General features: G+C 39.0%; 1 protein-coding gene across 10 annotated transcripts in view; it reads left to right on the top strand.

The window, feature by feature from the left end:
* Nucleotides 1–23,142, top strand: part of LMO7 (LIM domain 7) — a 128,263-nt gene extending 105,121 nt beyond the window's left edge. For 4 of the 10 annotated variants that reach the window (XM_064585992.1, XM_064585991.1, XM_064585986.1 and 1 more), the window contains 16 exons: nucleotides 127–241; nucleotides 1,306–1,467; nucleotides 2,241–2,428; nucleotides 3,378–3,438; nucleotides 5,183–5,239; nucleotides 7,113–7,138; nucleotides 7,426–7,530; nucleotides 8,336–8,431; nucleotides 8,829–9,163; nucleotides 10,020–10,085; nucleotides 12,336–12,388; nucleotides 14,592–14,805; nucleotides 17,612–17,893; nucleotides 19,694–19,802; nucleotides 20,921–21,023; nucleotides 22,351–23,142. In XM_064585992.1, coding sequence (XP_064442062.1) covers nucleotides 127–241; nucleotides 1,306–1,467; nucleotides 2,241–2,428; nucleotides 3,378–3,438; nucleotides 5,183–5,239; nucleotides 7,113–7,138; nucleotides 7,426–7,530; nucleotides 8,336–8,431; nucleotides 8,829–9,163; nucleotides 10,020–10,085; nucleotides 12,336–12,388; nucleotides 14,592–14,805; nucleotides 17,612–17,893; nucleotides 19,694–19,802; nucleotides 20,921–21,023; nucleotides 22,351–22,373 — 1,995 coding nt within the window. In that variant the 3' untranslated portion in view covers nucleotides 22,374–23,142. The remainder of the gene's footprint in view (nucleotides 1–126; nucleotides 242–1,305; nucleotides 1,468–2,240; nucleotides 2,429–3,377; nucleotides 3,439–5,182; nucleotides 5,240–7,112; nucleotides 7,139–7,425; nucleotides 7,531–8,335; nucleotides 8,432–8,828; nucleotides 9,164–10,019; nucleotides 10,086–12,335; nucleotides 12,389–14,591; nucleotides 14,806–17,611; nucleotides 17,894–19,693; nucleotides 19,803–20,920; nucleotides 21,024–22,350) is intronic. The other 6 variants (XM_064585995.1, XM_064585993.1, XM_064585990.1 and 3 more) reach the window with 4 other exon arrangements.
* Nucleotides 23,143–23,852: the final 710 nt, after the last annotated feature.

The following is a 23,852-nucleotide window of genomic DNA, read 5'->3' as shown; positions in this document are numbered from 1 at the left end:
TGCTTCTGGTTTATCATGAAATAATTCAAGTGTACCTTGCATGTGGCCTCCCTTCTTTCATGGATAGACTTTCCTCCATGTGGGTGCCAGGGACACCTGATCCCACCGTTTCGTGTTTGTTTTCAGGATCAGTTCAGTGATATGAGAATCAGCATAAACCAGACGCCTGGGAGCGGTCTTGACTTTGGGTTTACAGTAAAATGGGCTTTTTCTGGGATCTTCGTTGCATCAGTCGAAGCAGGTAAATCATAGATTTGGCTCTACTCAACTTTCTTCCCTTTGTTATCCTATGCTGTTCAAAAAACCCTCCAGAAATTAGTTTATGTGATATAGGAGGAGAAAACACATGTGAAAAATATAGGAGTAAAGTGAGGAGATGCATCCTTTTCCCTGAGACTAATACCGTTTCTTCTCCTTGCCTAATTAATTTTAGTTTTGTAGAATCTTAATCTTGTGACCTTTACAGAATTCATGTGTCAAAATTTTTGGTTTAATATTTGGAAATGATTCCGTGCAACACTTAACTGAAAATTTTGAAAGAACTGTCCATGATTGGCCGTGGTTGTGGTGGATATATATATGCTCTATAATAAATTGGTGTTTTCTGAGCATCCTAATATATCTGTAGCCCATGGAGTCCTCAGGATGCTTCAGGACTTATACAAAAGGAGTGCCCCTCCCCCACCCAGGGTTCTACCAAGTCAGTCCCAAGAACCCTGAGCAAAATATTACCACAGAGGCTATAATTAACCTATTGTAGTTAAGAGGAGTTCCTCATTTACATATTTTAGCTATATAAAATTGCATGCTAACTCTAGTTATTTTTTTTGAAAATTCAAAAAGACTGTTTAATTAGATAACGGTAAGTGCTAATTGTAAACAGTTTTAAGTAGCCTTGCTTTTTTTTTTTTTATCCATTCCAGAGTACATTTGGATTTGGAAGCTCAATTAAAGTACAATGTATTTCACATCTTTAATTTAAAAATAATTTAAAATTTTCTTTGTTCTTAGGAAGGTAATAAAGAAATTTTATTGAACAGATGAGCTTATTCCTCCTTTACATGTTAATGAAGATACATACTATAGAATGAAAAATGCTTTTGGTGCTTTGTATGTTGTAGGTACTCAAATATTTGATAACTTAAAAAAAATTCCTGATTCTGCTCTACCTGAAAAATCCAAGAATGGTTAGTTGGGATTAAAAAGTCATTTTTTTTTTTCTCTAAGCAATGACTAGCAGGATGTGAATTTTTTTTGTTAGGAATTTTATGTTATTGGTTGTATTATTTATTTTGCTTTATATAGGTAGCCCAGCAGAATTTTCTCAGCTACAGGTAGATGATGAAATTATTGCTATTAACAACACCAAGTTTTCATATAAGGACACAAAAGAGTGGGAAGCAACCATGGCTAATGCTAAAGAAACTGGAAACCTAGTAATGGATATCAGGCGCTATGGAAAGTCTGGTGAGTTGGTTTTACCACTGTCTGCCTTTCTCAGTGGGGAACTGGTCTTTGGCAAATGGTTATAACAGCTTGCTTCAGTAACTTTTTTCTCATTTTTAAAAAATTTTTTGGCTTCGAGGTATTTTGTGGTTATGCTGAGACAAATCTTGAACATTCCCTCCTTGACTATTCTGTCTGAAAACTTTTCACTAGCAAATTTACTGAGTTCTACATTATTGATTGATTGATTGATATGCTATACTGACTGAATGCAGGTATTAACTGAAAGCTATTGTAATTGCATCTGCATTTGGGAGTCTCATAATAATTTTGAGTGTTAAGAATTACACTATGATTTTACTTTCTCGATAGCACCATAACTAACTGCTGGTGTAAGAGAGAACATGGTGGGTCATATTCCTGTTGTTCATGCTCAAGGAACTTGCAGTATGATTCTACTATTGTGTTTCTTAGTTGTTGAGGTTGGATGGGGAATGGCATTAAGCTTCCCCCTCCCTGCCAAATTATGATCTCAAAATACGATATTCAGTTCTGGTTTACAGAAAGTGTCAGCAAATTTGCTAGTCTTTTCCTTATTAATATGATCTAACCCTTGTGTTTTCAGAAGGTGATTTGTTGGTCAAAACACCTGCACTCTTTACTTCCTTCCCACACTACCTGATTTGTTTGTATGTTTTCTGTATGTACATTTTGTGTGTGTGCATTCAGTAACTTTGTTCTTTTCACTTCACCATTTACGTGTACTCATTTCTTGATCATCATGTGCCAATCAGACTGGGGCAAAGACCAAACTTCCCTACCATTTACACGGCATAAAACCCTCAATCTCACAAGTATGGCTACCAAAATTATAGGTTCACCCGAAACAAAGTGGATTGATACAACTTCTGGAATTTACAACTCAGAAATGTCTTCAAATCTGTCAATAACAACTGATTTCTCAGAAAGCCTCCAGCATTCTGTAAGTATTTTGAAAAGTGGGAGTATTTGTGTGGAGCAAAGTGTGTGTAGGAAGTGTGTGTGTGGGGGAAGAATTTGAACAATTTTGAGGCTACTTGAAAAACATTTAATTTATAGTAATGGGAGTAAAATGTATTTTTGACAATCCGAAGGCAGTACTCATTGATAGAGTAATAGTTATATAATGGGAAAAGCAAAAGATCCCTTAGTGGTGTTCTATAGGTATTTCCTACTGATCTTCATCATTATACCCATTTCTTAGATCTTTGGGGATGTGAAGTAGTAATGATGTAAAATTATGCACTGTAAGTTTTCTATGCTTTCTTTGGTCTTTAGGGGTAAATTGCACACAATTACTCTACTTATTTTAAAACCTCATGAAGCATTTTTAGTTCTTGTGTAGATGAATTTGATGGGTAGACTTAGATGTGTGGTTAAGAGATACTCAATTACATTGATTAAACATAATTACAATGTAGAAATTTTTCTAAGTATCAAAGCAGTAGTTAAATTTAAAATTTTAAATAAATGTTTACATTGACTCCCTAAATATAGTTGTTGTTATCCTAAGATATTCTTTTATCTAATAAGGAGATCCTGCTACATTGTGTAAGAAAAGCTTAAATGCTGAAGAATCCTCTATGCTTGTGTTGCTTACTCATAAGTATAAGCTAAGTGAACTTAATTATTTGGCACATCATGTTTCTTGGAAAATTAATGACTGATTGAACTTAAAGTCATCCATGCTTATAGAGAGGTGGTCATTAATCCTTTCACAAATATTAACAAAAATTTAAAAACTTTCCTAGCTATGTAAAAAACTATAAGAAATACATTAATATCCTGTAAAACTCATCTTGTTAAGTTATTCTCACTACTGGGAAATGCATTATTTAAACCCAGAGTCCAATTGGAAAGAATGTTGTTAACTGGCATTTTGTCCTTTCCAGAATATTGAATCCAAGGAAATGAATGGAATTCATGATGAAAGTACTACTTTTGAATCAAAAGGTAAACATCACCATTATAACTAGGTTTATAATATAGATGTCACAGCATTCAAGTTCTGCTATTATGAAAATTAATATCAGTGAGTCAAAGAAAAACTGATCCCACTGCAAGTTGAAACTAAGAGGTTAGCATGCAGATCCAGTTGCAGACAGGTGGAAGGGCGTTCAGTTCCAGGGTTTGAATAGTTCAGGAACTACAAACAAAGGTTGGCAGCGTGTCCAGGAGCTTTGAGTGACTGTGTGTCTAAGTCAAATAAGAAAGACTGGTTTTCCTGAGGCCATTAGCCTTCTTGCTCTGGTATGTTGGCAGAGGGAATCTTAGTTAAATCTGAAACGATGAATGAGGTTTCCTTTCTCCCTTTATTGTGAAAGGGACAAGTTTGTAGGCAGCTAATATTAATAGAGAAATGGCAATAATAGTCGTTAGCCAGAGGACCCATTTGTAATGAAAAAGCAGGTGTCGTATCTAGGGAGGTCTTGTATGGTGGAGTTATCACTCTCTTCCTTCTGTCTGTCCATAAATCATTGTTGCCACATGCTATATGCTACTCCTTAGGCATATAAAATAAATAAGAAAGATCTGGTCCACATAGGCTGGGAAAAAGACCCAAAGAAGACAGAACTCCTGCTACCATGAAACTAGACTCCCACCAGCTGGGTTTTCACAGCAGTTTGACGGCTTTGCATCTGCATTTGCCAGTTCATAATACATTAGGTCAAAGCCAAACCAAGTTTATAAATTCCCCTTGATTGATGATTTATTTTGGTACTTAATTTCTGATAGTTAGAAGTGACTGCAATGATGTAATGTATGGTGATTAACATAACATAATAAAAAAAAAAGTGACTGCATCTTAACTGATACTGCATTCTTTATCAAAGGAGTTTTTAAAACAAACCTGACTTATTTTTGATTCACGATGTTCAATCCAAGACATCTAGGTCCCATTCTGCCAGTGACTCAGGCAAAGCAAACTGCTAAGACACCAAACTCATCATTAGTGACTACAACTATATGCACGCCTGTTATTTGAGTGTTTTCTTTAGACAAGTAAGCACCAACTAGTATGAAGTAATAATTGCATTTACATATTATGAATAAACTTAAATATAAGAATCATTTGCCATAACCTTGCAACACATCTGTAGAAGTCAGAATGTTTCTTTTCTATTTTTTTTTTTTAAATCTGACTGAACTCCATTTGCTTAAAGTTAGTGGCTATAAGATGTTAAACCAAGTCCAAATACTTTAGATAGAAGAATATTTTAATTTGGACATTTGTTTTTATTTTATCTTTCTCTGGGTATTAATTTATCTTCTTCCTTCCCACTATTTCTCAGTTCACTTTTTACTTAGCACTGCAAAACTCTTAGTTACAAATACTTTTCCTTGGACTTCCAGCTTTTGGATTGATTAACTTAAGCAAAACATTTTAGTTTCCATTTCCCTAAAGCTGTGTGATCTAGCATGGAAGTATTTTGGCTTCTATGAAACTATGATGCTATCTGCTAGAATTTATTAATAAAATAATTAGTTCCATTACTAATTTGGATGTAGTATAGACTACTAAAATATGTGTCATTGTACATTGAAATAATCCATATCTTCTATGGCAATCAGTTTTGTCATTTTACAACTAATGCTGCGGAGTAGAAAGGTGTATCAAAGACCATTTAGTTTCCAGTGGTGAGAGATTAAAATGAATGACATGGTATTGACATTTTTTTTTTTATTTTTCAACTAGCATCTGAACCTATTTCTTTGAAAAACTTAAAAAGGCGATCACAATTTTTTGAACAAGGTAAACTACCAAGATAACAATTCATGCACTTTCATGGAATTGTTCCCATTCTCCACTCTGTCCTCGTAGTCTTTGGTGCTGGGCATTAAGACTTTTCAATTTGGCTGTCATTGTGACCAAGCAACATAACCCATTTCCATTCTTTTCCTAGGGTCATCAGGCTTTTCTTACAGTTCATGGGTCTACCTCTGTGGTAATGGGTCTTTGCGTGTCTTTTGTATACCTCTGAATTTTTTTTTCTAATTAAAAAAAAAAGATTGAGATGCTGTTAAACACACACTTCTTTCCACTGGGTGGTGACAGTAAGAAATGAGGAACTTCACTTACGCCTTACTGCTTCCTACCAATTGCATAATATTAGATTACACCAACGCCCAATTGTTGAACTTTTGAAAACTCTAACTTTTGGTTATGGAAAATGCTTACTAAAGAGCAGAGTTGTTTATTGCTACTGGAATGATGGCTTTGGTGTGTTAATAGGACCGCCCTATTAACTCTGAAATAAATTAAATGTAAATTTCGGTTGCACTTCTGAACACGTGCATTTTGAACCTCCCTGTGTTGGTGTAGTTGGGTCCCTCTGCCTTCTGTGCTCTGCATGTGGCATTTCTTCTCCCTCCCACGTCTAATGCCCTGTCTCATGAATGCAGTCGGAGCTGTGCTTGTCCTATCAAGAACTTAAAAGTAATATCCAACATTTGAGATGCGATGGCACAGAGAGGAGTGTGCTGTTGGTGTCTAAATGTTATTGTTTCTTACTTTTAAGGTGATTAAAAACCTTTACACACTTGCCTTATATTTACTGGACTCATAGATTTTTTTATTTTTAAATCTACTAGTCTTTCTTTGGTGAATTAAGGTTTCTTTTTGACCGTAAATCAGAGTAGCTCACCAGCTATGCATGTACGAGGTCTGTTTGTGTCCGTATCCTTAGTGTTTTTTACATTTTTGTTAAATTCCTGTTTTTCTATGGTAATTTAATTGAAACAGTATGATACTCCTAGCTCAAACAGGCTACGTAAGACAATTCCCTTCTTTCTCTGGTCTAATTTTCACTCAGTTTTCTTCAACAGGCTCTTTTAGGGAAGGATATTTTCCTAAGTCTCAAAGCAGTTTTCTATTAAAAAAAAAATGTTTAAGTGAATAATTTATTTGACAGCTGAGGTTTCAGGAAAATTAAAAAAATATTGTACAATAGTGCCTTTCATGAAATTTACTTACTTGTTTATTATTCTTGTACAACATACAGACACATATTCATGTAGCACCCCCTGAGAATAAAAAGAAGAATATTAGGCTCATAAGTTTACACATGAAGTTTGAATATTTGTGCTTTCCTTTCAGAGGAATGGGAAAGATTTCTTGAACATGTCTTTGTGGTGTCTTATTTAAGTAAAGTAGCTCATTAGCAAGGAGATCTGGAAAATCTGATACAGAAGCTGTCACATTGTCATTAAATAGTGGCAAGTAAAATTTGGATTTGGTAGATGTTATAACATTTGAAATTCTTTTTTCCCCTCTTGGGCTCAGCTGTGACATACTACCTGGTGTATTCATAAAAGAACCCTAAAACCTCTTCAGAAAACACCAGCCGTCCAGCTCTAGTACCGAGGACTAGGGGGCTACTCTCGGCATCCCTAGTTTCTCTCTCTCTTTGTTTTAAATGACTTTGACTTTGGAAGATGAGTAACAGATGGAATTGAAGAGAAAAACTGAGATACTGCTGTGGTTTAAAAAGAAACCAAAAAAACATTGAGCTCACTTAGTATACTGGCATAGAAACAGCTAATATGACTCTCTGAAAAAATTATTTCATAGAAATGAAAAGACTTATATGTTTTTTTTTCTTCCTTTCCCACATGGTGCAACACAGGAAGCTCAGATTCTGTGGTTCCTGATGTAAGTAGCATTCATTTGTTTTTGGAATAAACAAGGTGACCTTGGTGGGACTGAATTAGCACATACTAGCGTTGCTGATTTTCGGTTGCATAAGAATTTGTCACGGGGTGGGTAGTCTTTCCAAGTTGAAAAGACCCATTTTGAACCAGAAAGCCAAACCTCCTCTAGTACCGCTTAGGCCAAGGATGGTATGAATAATTCATGTAAGCGAAAGTGCTTCAGTAGATGACTGAACAAAGTAATATGTTCTTCCTTTGTTTGCACATCTTCTCTTATTACTGGTTTAGCTTCCAGTTCCGACTCTCAGTGCCCCAAGCCGCTGGGCGTGGGATCAAGAGGAGGAGCGGAAGCGGCAGGAAAGGTGGCAGAAGGAGCAGGACCGCCTGCTGCAGGTAGAGCAGAGTGATGTGGGCCCACGGGAGCGAGGCAGGCTGGCTTTCCCTGGTCAGGGTCAGCCAGCATCGGGAAGCAAATTAAAAAAAAAAAAAAAAATCAAAAGCTAATAACCTCATAATTAAATCTTTTGCTAGGCAGCACATTCTGCACTCATTACATTCTATTTTGAAGCTTTCTGAGTCCTCCTTTTTTTTTTTTTTAAAGATTTTATTTATTTATTCATGAGAGAGAGAAACAGAGGGAGAAGCAGGCTCCCAAGGAGCAGGAAGCCCGATGCGGGACTCGATCCCAGGACCCTGGGATCATGACCTGAGCCGAAGGCAGACGCTTAACCATCTGAGCCACCCAGGCGCCCTGAGTCCTCCTTTTAAAATCATTATTTACCCTGTGTATTTTTTAGAAGGCAGCACTATAGTTTTGTGGTTTGATGTATTCATACACAGGTGTATGAATTTTGTAAGGACTTCCACCCCCTAAGCTGTGTTGCAGAGAAAAGAGCTCCATTGCAGAGAAATTTGGTCCCCCTTGCAGTTAGCTAGGGGCTTTAATCAATTACAGCTGTGGTAAAGGGTGGCTATGGATTCAATTTTGAGTATCTACCCTTTCCTGAGACTGCAGTTTAATTCGATATAAGCTAGTTCATACTTTGGGGATGAAAGTCCGATTGGTGAAAACAGTATCACCATCTTTAAAGACTGAGGTGAAGGGTAGAGCTAGCAAAAATGCTGGTGAAAAAGATCCTGTGTAACATCATTAATCTGTTAATTAACTAATTAACTAATATGCTATCTTTCCTTATAGGAAAAATATCAACGTGAGCAGGAGAGACTCAGGGAAGAGTGGCAAAGGGCTAAGCAAGAAGCCGAGAGAGAGAATTACAAGTACTTGAATGAGGTAGTAGTGTTGGAAGGTGCTGTGTTCTTCTCTGTCTCAGTGAAATTAGCCGAGACGGAAGATCCTCTATTTTACGTGGCTTTTGCCACATATCCACTTATATAAGCTCTTTGAAAAACACAATGAGCTCTGATTTGTCAGAATTTTGCTCTGATGTTTCAACCTTTCTCTTAGTTTCTCTACTGTATCATTACTGCTTCTATTAATGGACCCTAACTGCATCTTTCTCTTTGTACTTATATTTCACCCACGTGTGGCTTTGTTAGCGATAAAACTTTTAACATCATTTCGAGTGGAAATCGGGCCAACTACAGTCAGTCTCTCAAACTGAATATAAATAAATGAAATTATAGTGATACACAGATTCGGATGGGTTTCTCTTTCCCCCCTGGTCACATAGGAACTGATGGTCCTGAGCTCAAACAGCATTTCTCTGCCCACCCGGGAGCCTGCCGTGGCCACCTCGGAAGCCTCCTGGGGTGAGGAGTCCAAGTCGTCAGACTGGGAAGGGACCCGAGCAGGAGAGGAGGAGAGGAGACAGCCAAAGGAAGGTGCAGAGGAGGACCAAAGAAAGAAGCTGCAGGAGCAACTCACGCTTGAGAAAGAGAGGAAACTGAAGGAGCAACAACATGAGGAAGAGCCAGAGTGGAAGCAGCGTCAGGAGGAGGCCCAGGAGCAGAAGCACCAGGCAGAGAGAGAGAGGGAAACTTCAGTCAAAATATACCAGTATAAAAGGTTTGTCCTACAGCCGAAGGGCACTGTGATGTTTTTATATTGGCTTGGCTTAGCTTGGTCCATTCCGCACTTCAGAGGCTCCTAGTTGGTCCCTACCATCCATTTTCTACACAAGCAGCCCAAGGGAGACACCCTTTACATTGCACACCCTGTTCCTGTTGCCTTACAACTGTTCAGATGGCTTTCCTGTCACATTAGAATACTACCCAGGTGCTCGCTGTGACCTAGAAGGCTCACATGACCTGGATTTTGACCCTCTGGTCTACTTGGCTTCCTACCACTCTTCCCCTCGCTCTGTCTGTTCCAGCCACACTGGCCTCCTTTTTCTTCCTTGAAAATGTCCAATGCATTCTGCCCCTGAACATCTGCATTTTTTAGTCCCTGTGCTTGCAGAGAGCTTCCCTCACCTCTTTCCTTGTCTTCCTCATTTTCTTTAATAAGTCTCTGCTCAGATGTCACCTTCTCAGACTTTCCAGAATACCTTACATGTGCCTTTTCCCCACACCTTCTCCTCATATGCCTTACCCTGTTTTATGTTCTGTATTGGTTGTCCACTGAAATGTAAGAATTACATTTAATACTCTTTTTGTTTTGTTTGCTTCAGTAACCCAGCCCTAGAGCAGTGGCAGGCACTCCGTATACGGTTGTGGGATGAATGAATTGCTAATCCCTGTTGGTATTAATAGGTCTTCTTTTTGCAGTGATTGATCGAAATGCTTCTGTATGTTTAGTTTTCAACCCAGAGACCATCTCGTAAAGAGGCTAGAATAACCTTGTTTTGATATCAATTTCTCAAACTCAGGAAGAGTGTTAAAGTCTACTATGTTGACCATAAACTCTTCTTTATATCTTTTAGGCCTGTTGATTCCTATGACATACCAAAGAGAGAGCAAAAATCTTCAGGGCTGCTTCCTAGTGACAGGTATATGGGACATTTTGTTGTAATTTAGTTGGAATAATTGACTTGAGATGAATATTTGAGGGCTTGCCTAGATGTATTTTAGAACTACTTTAGCTCTTGATCTTTTGTGGGATATAAAGAGATCTTGCTGGTTGATCTTTGTATGGACTAGCTTTTGCTGTGTAACCAGCTACCCCTAAACTTAGTGATTTAACATGATTTTGTAGGTAAGTATTTTGGGCTGATCCTAACTGGCAGTTCTTTTAGTTGATTGGGCTCCTCCTACATGTCCTACTAGTTTACTAGGCAGCTCTGCTTTGGGGAGTTGGCTGTCAGCTGGGACAGTGAGAACAACTAGAGCATGTTCTTTCAAGATCCAGGAAGCCAGTGCAGTCTTATGTACATGGTGGCTGAGCAGAGAAGACAGAATTAAAGAGAGGAAGCATGCAAAGTACCTTGCTGTCTATGTTCTGAACTGGCCCACCAATGCTTCTGTCACATTCTATTACCTAAAGTAAAATCACAGGCCAGCCCAAGTTCACAGAACAGAGAAAAACTTTACCTCTTTATGGGAGGAGCCGCAGTGCAAGGGGAATGGACACAGGGTAGAATTGTGTTCATTTTGTGCAACTGCCTTCATTTTTATTTTAAGGAGGTTATAAGCAACAGCATCAGCTTGCCCCAGGTGAAGTTACATGTGGACATCTGATACGAGAATTGTGGCCTTCTCTGAGTTTGATGAGAACTACTGGTCAATTCCAGGCAATGTTATCTACATCTTAAAATTTCCTGAGACATAAATTTAATGTTTAAAAGTAATTTTTAAAATACTTGGCAGTTTTGAAATTACCAAGGACTTCTGAATAGACTCTGTCTATAAATATCCAGTGTATGACCATTAATTTGTGTTTTCAGAGCTGACATTTCTTCCTTAGGAATTTACCTTAGAGATATGGAAAGATTCATCTCCACAGGCAACCAGGCTGACTGAGTAGGACTCCGAGTAGATAGGGAAAATTAATATATAGGTAGTAATGCGCTGACACTAAGCTAGAAAAAGTTTTAGTGATGGATGCTCTTATTTTTTTTTTTAAAGATTTTATTTATTTATTTGAGACAGAATGAGAGAGAGAGAGCTCATGAGAGGGGGGAGGGTCAGAGGGAGAAGCAGGCTCCCCGCCGAGCAGGGAGCCCGATGTGGGACTCGATCCCGGGACTCCAGGATCATGACCTGAGCCGAAGGCAGTCACTTAACCGACTGAGCCACCCAGGCGCCCCGTGGATGCTCTTATTTATAATGATTTCTGGGGAACTGTGGATCATTAAATGTGTATCTCTCTTTTTTTAAAGATATGCATTTATTTATATATTTATAATCTTTACGTAGCTTATAACCTGGAGGCAATAATTATATTGCAGGAGAAAACGTAACAAATCCTGGAAAATACAGAACACTGCCAGGCCTTTGAGGTACAGCATGCCTTAGAGGCGTTAAAGGGTGTGGCAGAACATGTTGCAATAAAATTATTTTCTACGTTAATACAAATGAAACCACTCATGAAAGTTGTCAGCAGTTGCGATACATTATGTATTGTACTTTATTGTATGTTGTATACGTGTGCATATACATTGTATGCATGTACATATGTAATGTATACATATGATAATGTATATTATTCATTATTACCACTATTATTTGAAGTTACGGTGCTTAGTAAAGTGAGAACGAGACCAGCGTGGGTCGATACAAAAACTTAAACGTTGCCATTACAAAATGAGTTATCTTCAGAGGTTGCCTCTGCCAGGATGCTTGAATACCTCTTTGCACAGCTAAGGTAGCATTTGGTGAGCAGCTGTTTTGGAGGAAGTACCCCCAAAATTGATTTCTTGACCCTTGGGCAGCATGAAGGAAAGGACAGTATGATGTCAGGTGATCTGATGACAGATGCTGGTACCCCCTGTACGGTTGAGATCTGGAAGGGAATCAAAGTATACAAATTGGTAAAAAATCATAGGCTTAGTCATCCTACAAACTGGAGAGAATCTTTGCATATTCTTCACATGCTCTTCTCTCATTTAGAGACGTCACTGTTTTCTGCTACCTTGTACAACATGAAAAATTCCTTATTAAGAAGATAAATGTAGCTTTCCACAGATACAGGAATTAAATCAACTGCTTTAAAAAGCAAGCTTTTTGGCGTTTTTACATCATAAATGTAAAAAAGGTGTTCTTAATGAGATGTCTATAATATGTTGTATTTTGTGTTATAGGAATAAATCCAGATCCACAACTGAACTGAATGATTACCCTACAAATAAAAATGGTAAATGTGAATTTTTTTCCCAAATTCTTCAGCACAGTTGCTTCTTTATGCTATCACATGCTATGATAGTATTTTTAAAGTCAACGTATTTCAGATTCATTAAGATAACATAATTAAAATACCAAGTATTTTTAGATTTGTGTATAAAAACACAACTAACTTATGTTTATTTTGGCTTTACTTTATAATGGAGGGAGTACTGGGAGATTAAAATGGTTTTAAATAGCTAATGAAACATGTGGAAATTTTTCAGTATTATTGATAGTTTTGTATAGATTTTATCTTGCAGCCAAGGAAATGGGACAGAAAAGTTTTCTGCAGAATACCAGGGGACTTAAAAGTTGTTTATAAACTTGAAATTGTACATTTAAGTGTCAAGATGTCCAAAAGTCCAAAATGATAATGATTTTGCTAACCTGGCAAAAATGATTTGGAACCCGATATTGTTAGTATAAAGTGTATTTTTAGGAAGCATGTAACTGAAATTATACAACTAAGGAAAAAAAAACCACTAAGCAAAAAGCATGATTTTAAGCAGCGTTTGCTTACCAGGTTTTGGGCAAAGCAGGGTGCTTGCTGGTCAGTTATATGAGGATTGGGGTGAATTTGGTGGACAAGCCCACTGAGTGGGTAGCCACGTGGAGGAATGCAAGCCTGCCCTTGCCATGTGGGAGAATGCAAGGCCAGTGTTTCTGTGGTTAAAGAGAAGTTAAAAACAATGTGGATTTTCATGTTATCTTTTAAGCGCTGACAAGGATAAATAAAATTTAAAGCCCTCTGTGAGCCAAACCACACATCTACAGGCCTTAAATGGTCAGGTGGAAGCTAGTGTGTAACCTCTGGTTACAGCTTGTAAAATTTAGTTTCTATTAGGTCCTATGATCACTCCTTCTCCTTAACACTTAGGAGCTTCCATTATCTGGTCCTACTTTAAATTTCCAGCTCTTTTGCTCTTTTTGCTATTAGGGACCCTTATCTAAAACCAGAATTTTCTCTTTCGCAGTTGCCAATTGATCAGATGCTCTCTGGTCTTACTTGTTTGGATTTCTGGGTTTCTTTTGCCCTTGAATTTGTCCCTAGCCACCATTAAAATCAATCAGTACTTTAAGTACTTCGATCTTCAGTATGTGTTTTCTTCCCTCTACTAACCCTAAGCTCTTGACGAGCAGGCAGTGAACTTATGAAATATTTTATTGAAAAACTTGGTTATGCCAATAAGGCACTTTTAAAATAGGAAATATTTAATTTAAAATCTGACCAAATTGATAGGCTGTGGGCACCCACAAAGGGAAATATAGGTGGGCATGAGAAAACTTTGGCCTTGTTCACTGCTTGCTGGAAGATGAACTAAGGCAGAGATGCACTGTGAATTTAGAAAAATTAATAATAGTGGTAAATCTGGAGAGTGAAAGGGAATCCTGAGATGGAATTTCCTAATCTAAATTAAAGGGGGAAGAAACTTCAAAGTTACAGACGTTTTACCCAAATCAGAAATTAATCAGCAAATCCAAAATGAGACAAAGCCTTCAGGATAAAACCTAACTGAATTGTCATGCATATATTCAACATCCAAATTATAGTTTTGTCAGTTTCTCAGAGGACAAACAAGTCTGTTAACAGTCCTTGGTTAACATTTGGGTTACTTGGATATTTTTCAGTCTCACAAAAGCTATTTTAGTGGTTGAAGGTGCTCTCATTCCTACAATTTGTCATGGCTTATTGTAGAACTTATACCAGGAAGACTTGAGTGGAGTCAGCTGGAGAAACAGCATATAAGTCTTGCTCTCCCCAGGGGGAGTGTAAGTTTTTGAAGGCATTGTCACAGCAAGTTTTCAGTGAGCGCATGTGTTTGATTGATTTAATTTCAGAAGGAAGGGACAAGTGGAAGAGAAATTATTTGTAGGCGAGCACTTTGTAACTTAATAGTGCTGAAATCAATGCTGGTTGTTTCCTTTTTTGGGCAGCCTCCTTAAGTCTTCCTAAGTGCGCTCTGTGGCATGCCTCTGGGTGTGGAACTGGAATTTCCAGGAATCGCAGATTTGACTTTTAGGTTCCCATGCAGCGGTCTCATTGAGAATTGATGTTACATATGTGTACAATGTCACATCTTTTGCTACATTGTATTTGGAGGTTTATCCACAATCACCCCCCCCACCTTTAATAACGTGCTAATCCTACAGCTTCTGATGTGTTTTTAATTTAGGAGGCAATAAATATTTAGACCAAATTGGGAGCACCAGCTCGTCACGGAGGAGCTCCAAGAAGGAACAAGTCCCATCGGAAGCAGAGTTAGAGAGACAACAAATTCTTCAAGAAATGAGGAAGAGAACAGCTCTTCTCAATGACAACAGCTGGATCCGGCAGCACAGTTCCAGTGTACATAAGGAGCCAATCTGTCTGCCTGGGATTATGAGAAGGTGCGGCACTTTTCAGGAGTGATTTCCTCTTCTGTACTCTGAAGCAGATGTTTAATTTCTAGACATTAAGTTTTGAGGTGGTGTACGATACAGCAATGTCTCTTTCTTTTATAGTAGTATCGTATTCTGCCTTATCACAATTCATATCAAAATTGACTGGGCAGCTCTTTGGATGATGTTGGTTGGGGCACTTGGACAGTTACAGTTCTTTTGAGTAGAGGTTGGCAATTTTTTTTTTGTATGAAGGACCAGATAGTAAATAATTGTGGCTTTGTAGGCCACGTCAGTCTCTGTCACATATTCTTTGTTTTTTTTTATGACCATTTGAAAATTAAAATTACCCTTCGCTCACGATCTGTACATATCCTGACAGTGAGCTATAATTTGCTGTACCCCTGATGTTGATGCTGTCCTGGGAGGTCCTCAGGAGCTATTGGTGGGGAGCTGCTGGTCAGGAGCTTCTGCTCCCTCGCAGCCCCTCCACATAGCTGCTTGGGCTGCCTCATGACATGGCACCTGGATTCAAAGAGAAAAGCTTGCGGAAGATAAGCCCTAATGTGCAAGTGTTTACAGACCTCCATTTGTATATGTTTGCTTATGTCCCATTGGCCTAACATGTCATATGGCCAAGCAGAGAATCAGTGGGAGGGGACCACACAATGGCATGGATACCAGGAGGATAATTCACTGGAGCCCTCTAAAGTGCTGTCTTTGTGTGAACTGACTTGAAGATAGCTCTGAGATAATATGTTACCTGGAATAAAGTGAGTTATGAAGAGTATGCATTGTAGAGTAATCCCATTTAAGAGTGTTAAACTCATGAACCCATTGCATATGTATATATAGACATGGCTCTACTCGTAAATTTGTCTCTGTATGAAAATCTGTATGTAACAGAAAAAGTCTAGAAGCTAACAGTGGTTACCTCTGGGAATTAGGACAGGTAAATTTTGGTAAGTGAGGGTGGAGGGAAAATTTATTCTTCCCTCAAATACCCTTCTATATTGCTTGGGTCTTTCTCATCACAATGATGTAGTAGTTCTATAACTTTAAAAGAAAAAAATAGGGGCGCCTGGGTGGCTCAGTCGTTAAGCGTCTGCCTTCGGCCCAGGTCATCATCCCAGGGTCCTGGGATCGAGCCCCACATCGGGCTCCCTACTCTGCAGGAGGCCTGCTTCTCCCTCTCCCACTCCCCCTGCTTGTGTTCCCTCTCTCGCTGTGTCTCTCTCTGTCAAATAAATAAATAAAATCTTTAAAAAAATACATATTTCAAACTTGGGATAAGAGTTCAAGTTTTAAATGTAATAACAAATTTGACCTGTTAGAAAGAAACCACTTAGGGATGCCTGGGTGGCTCAGTTGGTTAAGCGTCTGCCTTCGGTTCAGGTCATGATCGAGCCCCACATCTGGCTCCCTGCTCAGCGGGGAGTCTACTTCTCCCTCTCCCTCTGCCTGCCGTTCTGCCTACTTGTGCTCTCTCTCTCTCTTTCTGTCAAATAAATAAATAAAATCTTCTAAAAAAAAATAAACCATTTATAATTTGGAGTCAATCTTTGTAGATCAGAATTAATATAATCACTTGAATTCATTCAGGAGAGATTTTCTGAAAGTTGTATTTAAATCAGTTTGTGAGCTAAATTCGATTTTATTTGTTTAAATAATTTTTGAGCATCTTATTTATTTATCTATATATCTATCTATTTGAGAGAGAAAGACACAGAGAGCCAGGGGAGGGGCAGAGGAACAGGGAGAGAGAATCCCAAGCAAACTCTGCACTGAGTGTGGAGCTCGATGCTGGGCTTGATCCCAGGACCCTGAGATTACACCCAGAGTCGTCCACTTAACTGACTGAGCCACCCAGGTGCCCCAACTCTATTTTAAATGCATATTCAGTTTAAGGGAAGTGGTTGGTGAATGCTTCTATAAGATGGACATTAGACAGTTGATTAAATTCAGGGCTTGGGGGGAGGGTGAGGACTGTAGAGTAGGAATTATCTGGATTACTCTGGAATCAAGGAGACACTGGTTTGAAAGCCAGTTCCACCACTAACTAGCTCTTTTTCATATGGGCAAGTTAACTTCTAGAGATATAAAAAGAAGTGTTGTGAAGATTAAATAAGTTAAAAATTTTGTGACCGTGTTTAGTCTAATACCTGACATATGTAAGTGCCTAAATGGTATTTTTCTTTTGGTTGGGCTTCAAAAATTAAGATTGGTATGTCTAATCCATTGAAGATTTAAAGGAGGAATGTATGTCTTGGTAGTAGTTTATTAAAAAAAATTTTTTTTTAGTATTTTCTTTTCCACTTCGGTGTTTTTTCTTTAAGCACCAAGTAAATAAAAATGAAAATAAGTGAAGATTAATTGAATATGAAACATTGTGATGTTGATGAAAAGAAACTTTATTTATTAAAGGTAATTTTATATGTAACTGGACTTGTTAGATTAATACGTACTTATAAAATACATAAAATGGGTATTTTAGGGACTATAATGATGTATTGATTCTAGTTGAATGTATTATATAGTCTTTTTAAAAATTTTATTATGTTATGTTAATCACCATACATTACATCATTAGTTTTTGATGTAGTGTTCCATGATTCGTTGTTTGCGTATAACACCCAGTGCTCCATGCAGGACGTGCCCTCTTTAATACCCATCACCAGGCTAAGCCATCCTCCCACTCCCTCCGCTCTAGAACCCTCAGTTTGTTTCTCAGAGTCCATAGTCTCTCATGGTTCGTCTCCCGAAATCGGAGAGGGAATGTATTACATAGTCTTAATGAACTCTTTCCATGTTTCAGAGGTGAATCTCTAGATAACCTGGATTCCCCAAGATCCAGTTCTTGGAAACCATCCCCTTGGCTCAATCAGCCTTCAGGAATCCATGCTTCTTCCTCTGTTCAAGACTTCAGTCGCCCCCCGCCTCAGCTGGTGTCCACATCAAACCGGGCCTACATGCGGAATCCATCCTCCAGCATCCCCCCTCCTTCCACTGGTTCCGTGAAGACCACCGCTGCACCTTCTCCCACACCACGCAGCCATTCTCCTTCAGCATCACAGCCGGGCTCCCAGCTCCGCAACAGGTGAGAACCTTTGTCTCGGGGAATTTTTCATTAAAATTTCCCCAAAGTCTTGTCCAAATTTTCTAGTGAAAACCAAAAACAAGCCTTTTGGAATCTGTCAAATTCAGTGTTCCTTTACCAAATCAATTAAAGGCTTCTTAATGGCTTTCCATGCTACCCTAAGAGCATTTATGGATGTCTTGTGAAGCCATTGGAGACCTTTAAAACATGTACCTCATTGCCACTGTCTTGTTTGCTTTTGCCTGTGGTCAGTGCAGACATACTCATATAATTCTCAGCACGGAAGCATAAAAATACACAGTAGCTTATGAATTCATTTGCAGTTTATGACTGAGAGCAGTATTGTAAAATGTTTGACTTTTATTGAGACTATAGTACAAACTCTTTTTATAGGAACTGAGTTGAAAAGGAAAGCATTATAACCAAGCTCCATTGTCTGTGGAACTTTTAACAAGCTGAATAGAAAAATAGATACTGCTTTTTTTGTTTGTTTTTGGTTTTCAAAACCATTGCTGGCTTCTTATCTAGTTTGCCAACATTTTGTTCAGACTACATCAACTGAATTCTGTAGGTTCTATGCTGCAGGTACTGGGTAAGAGTTATAACTATAGGTCTTGACTCCCATTTGTCTTTTGATGTGGAGTAAAGCACAGATATCAACACGCGTTGGGTTTTGAGGTTTGCATAGCTTCTCTACAGACAATCAGTGCTTCATGAAGCCCTACACAGCAATGTTTCTGCTGTCATCTGAAGGGAGTTCTACTGGCATATAGTATTTTCCGTTGCAAGCGAGGTACTGAAAAGTAAAAACATGGTGATAAGTATTGGAATTTTTTTTAGCTGTCAAGGGATTTTGTTAAGAAAACATATCCATCTAAAATAATGTTACTTGTACCAGGATCTCTAAAATGTGTGTCATAGGGTTTGACTTCAGAAGGGGTGCAAATGTGTGGTAAATGCTGGGCAGAGATGAAGGCTCTCGAGTGGGAGGAGGCAGCATTTACTCACTGAGAGCTCCACCCTAGGAGAGCAGGTAGGAGACAGGCGGTTGGCTCTTCTGCCCTGGAGAGGTCTCTGTCTCGGAGGTGGTCCTCTCGTGTGAGGCCCTTGGCAGTTCTGTACTTTCAGAGTCACTAACCTGGGCCAGTACTGTGGGATGCAGTGGTACTAAGTGACCTTTACCTTCCCACCTGGGACAGGAGAGACTTGCATCCAAAGGAAAGCAGCCACCGTCCTTACCTGTGTCCATGGTAGCTGTCAGCCACTTGTCATCTCCTCCTCCCAGAGGCAGTCCTGGAAGCCAGGGGCACGGTCAGGAGAGCACTGGTCCTTCTGTGTAACTAGAAGAGCAGGTGAATGAGGAGGAGAATGGGAAGATAAGATTAAGATGGTAGAAGAGGCGCGTAGAGCCTTCTGGGTGGAGCTGGGGCTGCTCTCCTAGGGTCCGGCCGGGTGTGACAGGAGGAGGGCTGGGCTTTGGCCGGTGACCTGGCTGGATTAGAGGAGGGGAAGACTCATGCTGAATACAGATGTGATCTCAGGAGAATAATGTCCGGAGTTAGAGAATGGATGAATTACACTGAAATTGTTAATTTACGTGAAGAGTGTCAAGGGTTTCAGAACCGCCACGCGGAGCTCCTTCAAGGTACAACACCGCGTACTTTGGTTGGTTGGTGACAGTTTTCCTCCCACAGATCTGTACTTTCCTAAGAATTATTAATGTTAATGCCAGAGTGTGATTTTAAGTAACTTTGATCCGCGCCGATGAAAGCCTCCATTCCCTTCTCGTTCCGCGTCTAGGTCAGTCAGTGGGAAGCGAGTGTGCTCCTACTGTAGTAACATTCTGGGCAAAGGAGCCGCCATGATCATCGAGTCCCTGGGTCTTTGTTATCATTTGCATTGTTTTAAGGTGAGACCGAGATGAACAGCCTGCAGGCCCGCAAAGCTTTGCTTGGAGAGCGCATGGCTTCTTGGCGGGCTGGGTGTGAATGTCCCACTAACCAACTCGGTGCTACATTTTGTCAGTCTGTGCTGCACTTTGAATCGCAAATGGCCTGTTCTTAAATCTTGAACCTAGTCTCAAAAATTAAATCCAGAAACACTATGCACTCCTGGTCTTTAGTCTGTTAAGATTCTATGAGTAATTTACAGCTTATATGTCCTTTCTTTAACATGATGTCACAGGCATACTTGAAATATAATTTAGCAGTGTTATTAACAGCATGGGGACATGCAAATCGGAGTCTCTGAGAGCCTAGCTTTGATAGGGAGGGCATGTAAAGAAGAGCATTGTCAAATATTTTTACGATTGCAAAGCCTGCTTACACCTGATGGGTTTTTGCACATAAGAACGAAACCTGTAATTTACTCCATTTTGCATTCTCTGTCTTTAGAGACACATCTGTGTGATTCTAGAACTTGCACTGTGCCAGAAAGAGACTCTGGTTCTTATTCCTGGAGTCCTGCAGAACACAGCTTGCTTAAGCCTGTGTATCGCTGGCTTGAGTAGTTCCTGGGCAGAACAGAACCAGTCAAAATAATCAGTGTTTGGGCATGTCGAACCAATGTATGCAGTCTCACAGTGCAAGTGCCATGTGCAAACACTCGCCAGGCTGGGGCAGCAGGCCACCAGGCGTTGCCCGCCTCAGAGGAAAGTGCCAGAACCCCACTCCCCATTCACTTCTCTGGTTCTTCCATGTAATGCCTTATCCTCTCACATTACCCTGTAAGAAATGAAGACTCCGTTCTTTCCAGCCAATCAGCAGATCATTTTTACTCTTTTGGTATATTTAGAACGATCATTTTGGCTCTTAAAATTAGACTTATGCATTCTTTAATGTCTCATCTGGCAGGCTTGATTTTAATCTACTAATTATCTTTGGGGCTTTTTTTTGTCTTTGCTGAAACAATTCTAAGAGCTTAAAAGTTGCATTCTGCTCAATTTCCACCCCCACCCCCCCGCCACCCCGGGAGTGCCCTGAGGGTTCTCCAACTGACTGACTGTGGTGGTTCTTTCTTGTCCCTCAGTGTGTGGCCTGTGAGTGTCATCTCGGAGGCTCCAGCTCAGGAGCCGAAGTCAGAATCAGAAACCACCAACTCTACTGCAACGACTGCTATCTCAGATTCAAATGTAAGAGAGCAAATCAGGGAGAAAATTTCTTGTCTTTTAAGGAGACCACGGGTTCCCATGCATTTCCCTGAATCTGCAGCCATGTCCCCCTCAAGCCCCCTGCCTTAGAATTCCAGGCTTTAGGAAGCTTCGTGTGTCCCGCCCTTCAAAGCAGGTATGGTGAGCGGGTCAGCGCTCCAGACTCCAGCCACTCTCGGGAGGGTTGAGGGGCCAAGGAGTTGGAGAGGGACACCTGCCTGAGTCAGGACGGCATCCATTAGAAGACACTTCTAATGACTTGAGGCTATCAACAAACCCAAACAGACAGTTTAAAATGATCCTTCTGGGTAGACTGTACTCTGTTTCTTGGCTAAGAATCAGTCCCTCATTATCAGCTGATTTCTGTTACTTCACAGTGGGCTTTGTTTCTGTGACTTAGAACATGACCAACTTTAAAAACAGTGGTTTGAAAAAGGTAGTAAAGAATGGCTTATGCTTTGTTACTATATAAGCATATATTAGTATGATTAATATTTTTAAAAGGAGAACATGAATTCTGATTTGATGGTGTTTCGGTGTCCTTTTTGAGAAAACTGAGTTTTTCAAAAACTTCACATGCTAATTTGTGTAAGCATGTTTTTGTTTGTGTGTTATAAAACCGAGGATAGCTCCGACAGATCGCATGTCGTTTATAGCCACATAAAGACAACCATTACTGCTGTTGATATTTGGAACCTTGATGCTGGTAACATGTGTTTCTTCCTTATTGTGAAAGGATGTTACAAGTGGTATTAGCAAAACCTTTTGCTTTTGAGCTCTGAGGTATTTACATGGCCCTTTATGTGAAGAGTGCTTTGAAAATGGTTTCAGTCCAGTCAACTCTCTTTTATCTGTCAGCGGGTTGTGAACCTTCGCTCCCTGGCGTCCGGTCCTTTTCTGGATACGACCACTGGGGTTGGAGAGTGGCAAGGCTGGGCACGTAATGGCGGGAGTGTGTGTATGTGTGTGCGTTTTTCTCTCTTGAATCAAATTCCCAAGCCAAATAGAATTGATTTTTGGAATCTTCAGGGGAAAATTGCCCATGCCTTTTCTCTCCTCCAGTACAAATAATAGAGAGTTGAGTGTAACTTATTTCTATATCAGCAGTTTATGTTTACTTCATTTTTGCAAAGAAAGGATTCTAGAACCGAGGCTGTGATCTGCCTAGCTTTATCTTAAGTGAGTGACAGGTCACTCTTCTACCTCACGGGGCCATTCTCTGAGTGATTACTGCTATGTATCCCGGGCGGCAATATCTAAGTATTTCTCTATCCTAAGTACTTTTCTTTTTTTCTCCTTGCCTGATCAGCTGGACGGCCAACCGCCATGTGATGTAAGCCTCCATACGAAAGCACTGTTGCAGATAGAAGAAGAGGTGGTTGCTCCTGATGTAGATCTATAAATACGTGTTGTATGTCATTTTTGCTCTTTTTTTGAAAAGGATAACACTTCTTTTTTTTTTTTTTAATTTTTTGCCTCTCTAGATTACATCAGAGCATTATGGTCTTGGTAGAACCTATATTTTTGTTGTTGTTTATTTATAAGAAGGTGATTCTGTGTGTGGGGGGGGAAGTGCAGTATTTACTTTTTGAATTCAACATCTTAAAAGCACAAGGGAAAAATAAGAACTTCAAAATATTTTTGATGCTGATATTGATCTAGTTTGACTTTCTAGTGGTGTTTTGAAGAGGGTTATTTTATTGTTTTTTTTTTAAAAAGGTTCTGAAACATTATTTGAAATAGTTAATATAAATATATAATTGTGTTTGCTCTGTTTATTGTAATGTATACTAAATTAATGCAGAACCGTATAGAAAATTTCACTAAAATCTACCCACAAATTTGCTTTCTATGTCCTTCTTTTCATCTATGTAATATTGTGCTTTTTAAAAAAATTTTTTTAGCATATGTGGCATTTTATTTGCTTGATGAGGGGATCTCTATTTTCTTCACCAGAATGATCACTAAGCAATGCCCAATAGAAAGCTGCTGCTTTTCATTAATACAGAATCATCATGGTTTGTATACCAAAAGTTTTCTCCAGGAACTAATAAGCCTTTCTGTTCCACTGTGTTTGTAAATAAACTTGCTGATGCATTAAGGACTGGTTCTCTTTTTTCTTCTGTGTGTGTGTATGTGTTTGTCTACCTCCCAGACCTTTTAATCCCATTTCAGTATTAAACTTGTGTTGATATTTTTTATTTAGCATCTTTACTGAGATAAAAAGTGACATATAAATGAATTCATATATTTAAACTGTACAATATGACAAGTTGGATATGTGTGATTACCTATGAAATTATCACCATAATCTTGATATTGTTTTTACTGAAAAGTTTCACTAGGAACTTTATTTTTGACGGAAGGTTGTTTCTGAATGCTGTACACTTCTGTGGTAAGAGGTGAAATGAGTGGTGAATTGTTGGATCATTTGGATAAAATCTTTATTCTGCTCCCCAGTGATAAAGGAAAATAGCAGTGAGTTTAGAAAATCTATAGAGAAAAAAAAACCCAAATGTACCTTGTTTTAAAAATCTGGAATGGTGAAGCAAGAATACAAAACTTTAGCATGCTTTGAGCAAAAATATCAACTTGCATGAATCCTTTATAACAGTGAAAGTAGAATGAATAATTCTAGGGTATGAGAACTGTATTTGGAATCAGTTAGAAATAAGAAGCTCTAATACAGGAGAAAATTAAAAATTTAGTTTGCTTTTGTTTTTTAGTACTTATTACTTTAATAATCTGAAATAAAGAATGTGCTTATTGGGGCACCTGGCTGGCTCAGGAGATAGGAGCATACGACTCCTG

Source organism: Mirounga angustirostris, unplaced genomic scaffold, assembly GCF_029215605.1.
Source record: "Mirounga angustirostris isolate CCGP_5_RB_7025 unplaced genomic scaffold, mMirAng1.0.hap1 SCAF_3, whole genome shotgun sequence".
Classification (NCBI taxonomy): domain Eukaryota; kingdom Metazoa; phylum Chordata; class Mammalia; order Carnivora; family Phocidae; genus Mirounga; species Mirounga angustirostris.
This window is presented reverse-complemented; position numbering and strand designations above follow the sequence as displayed.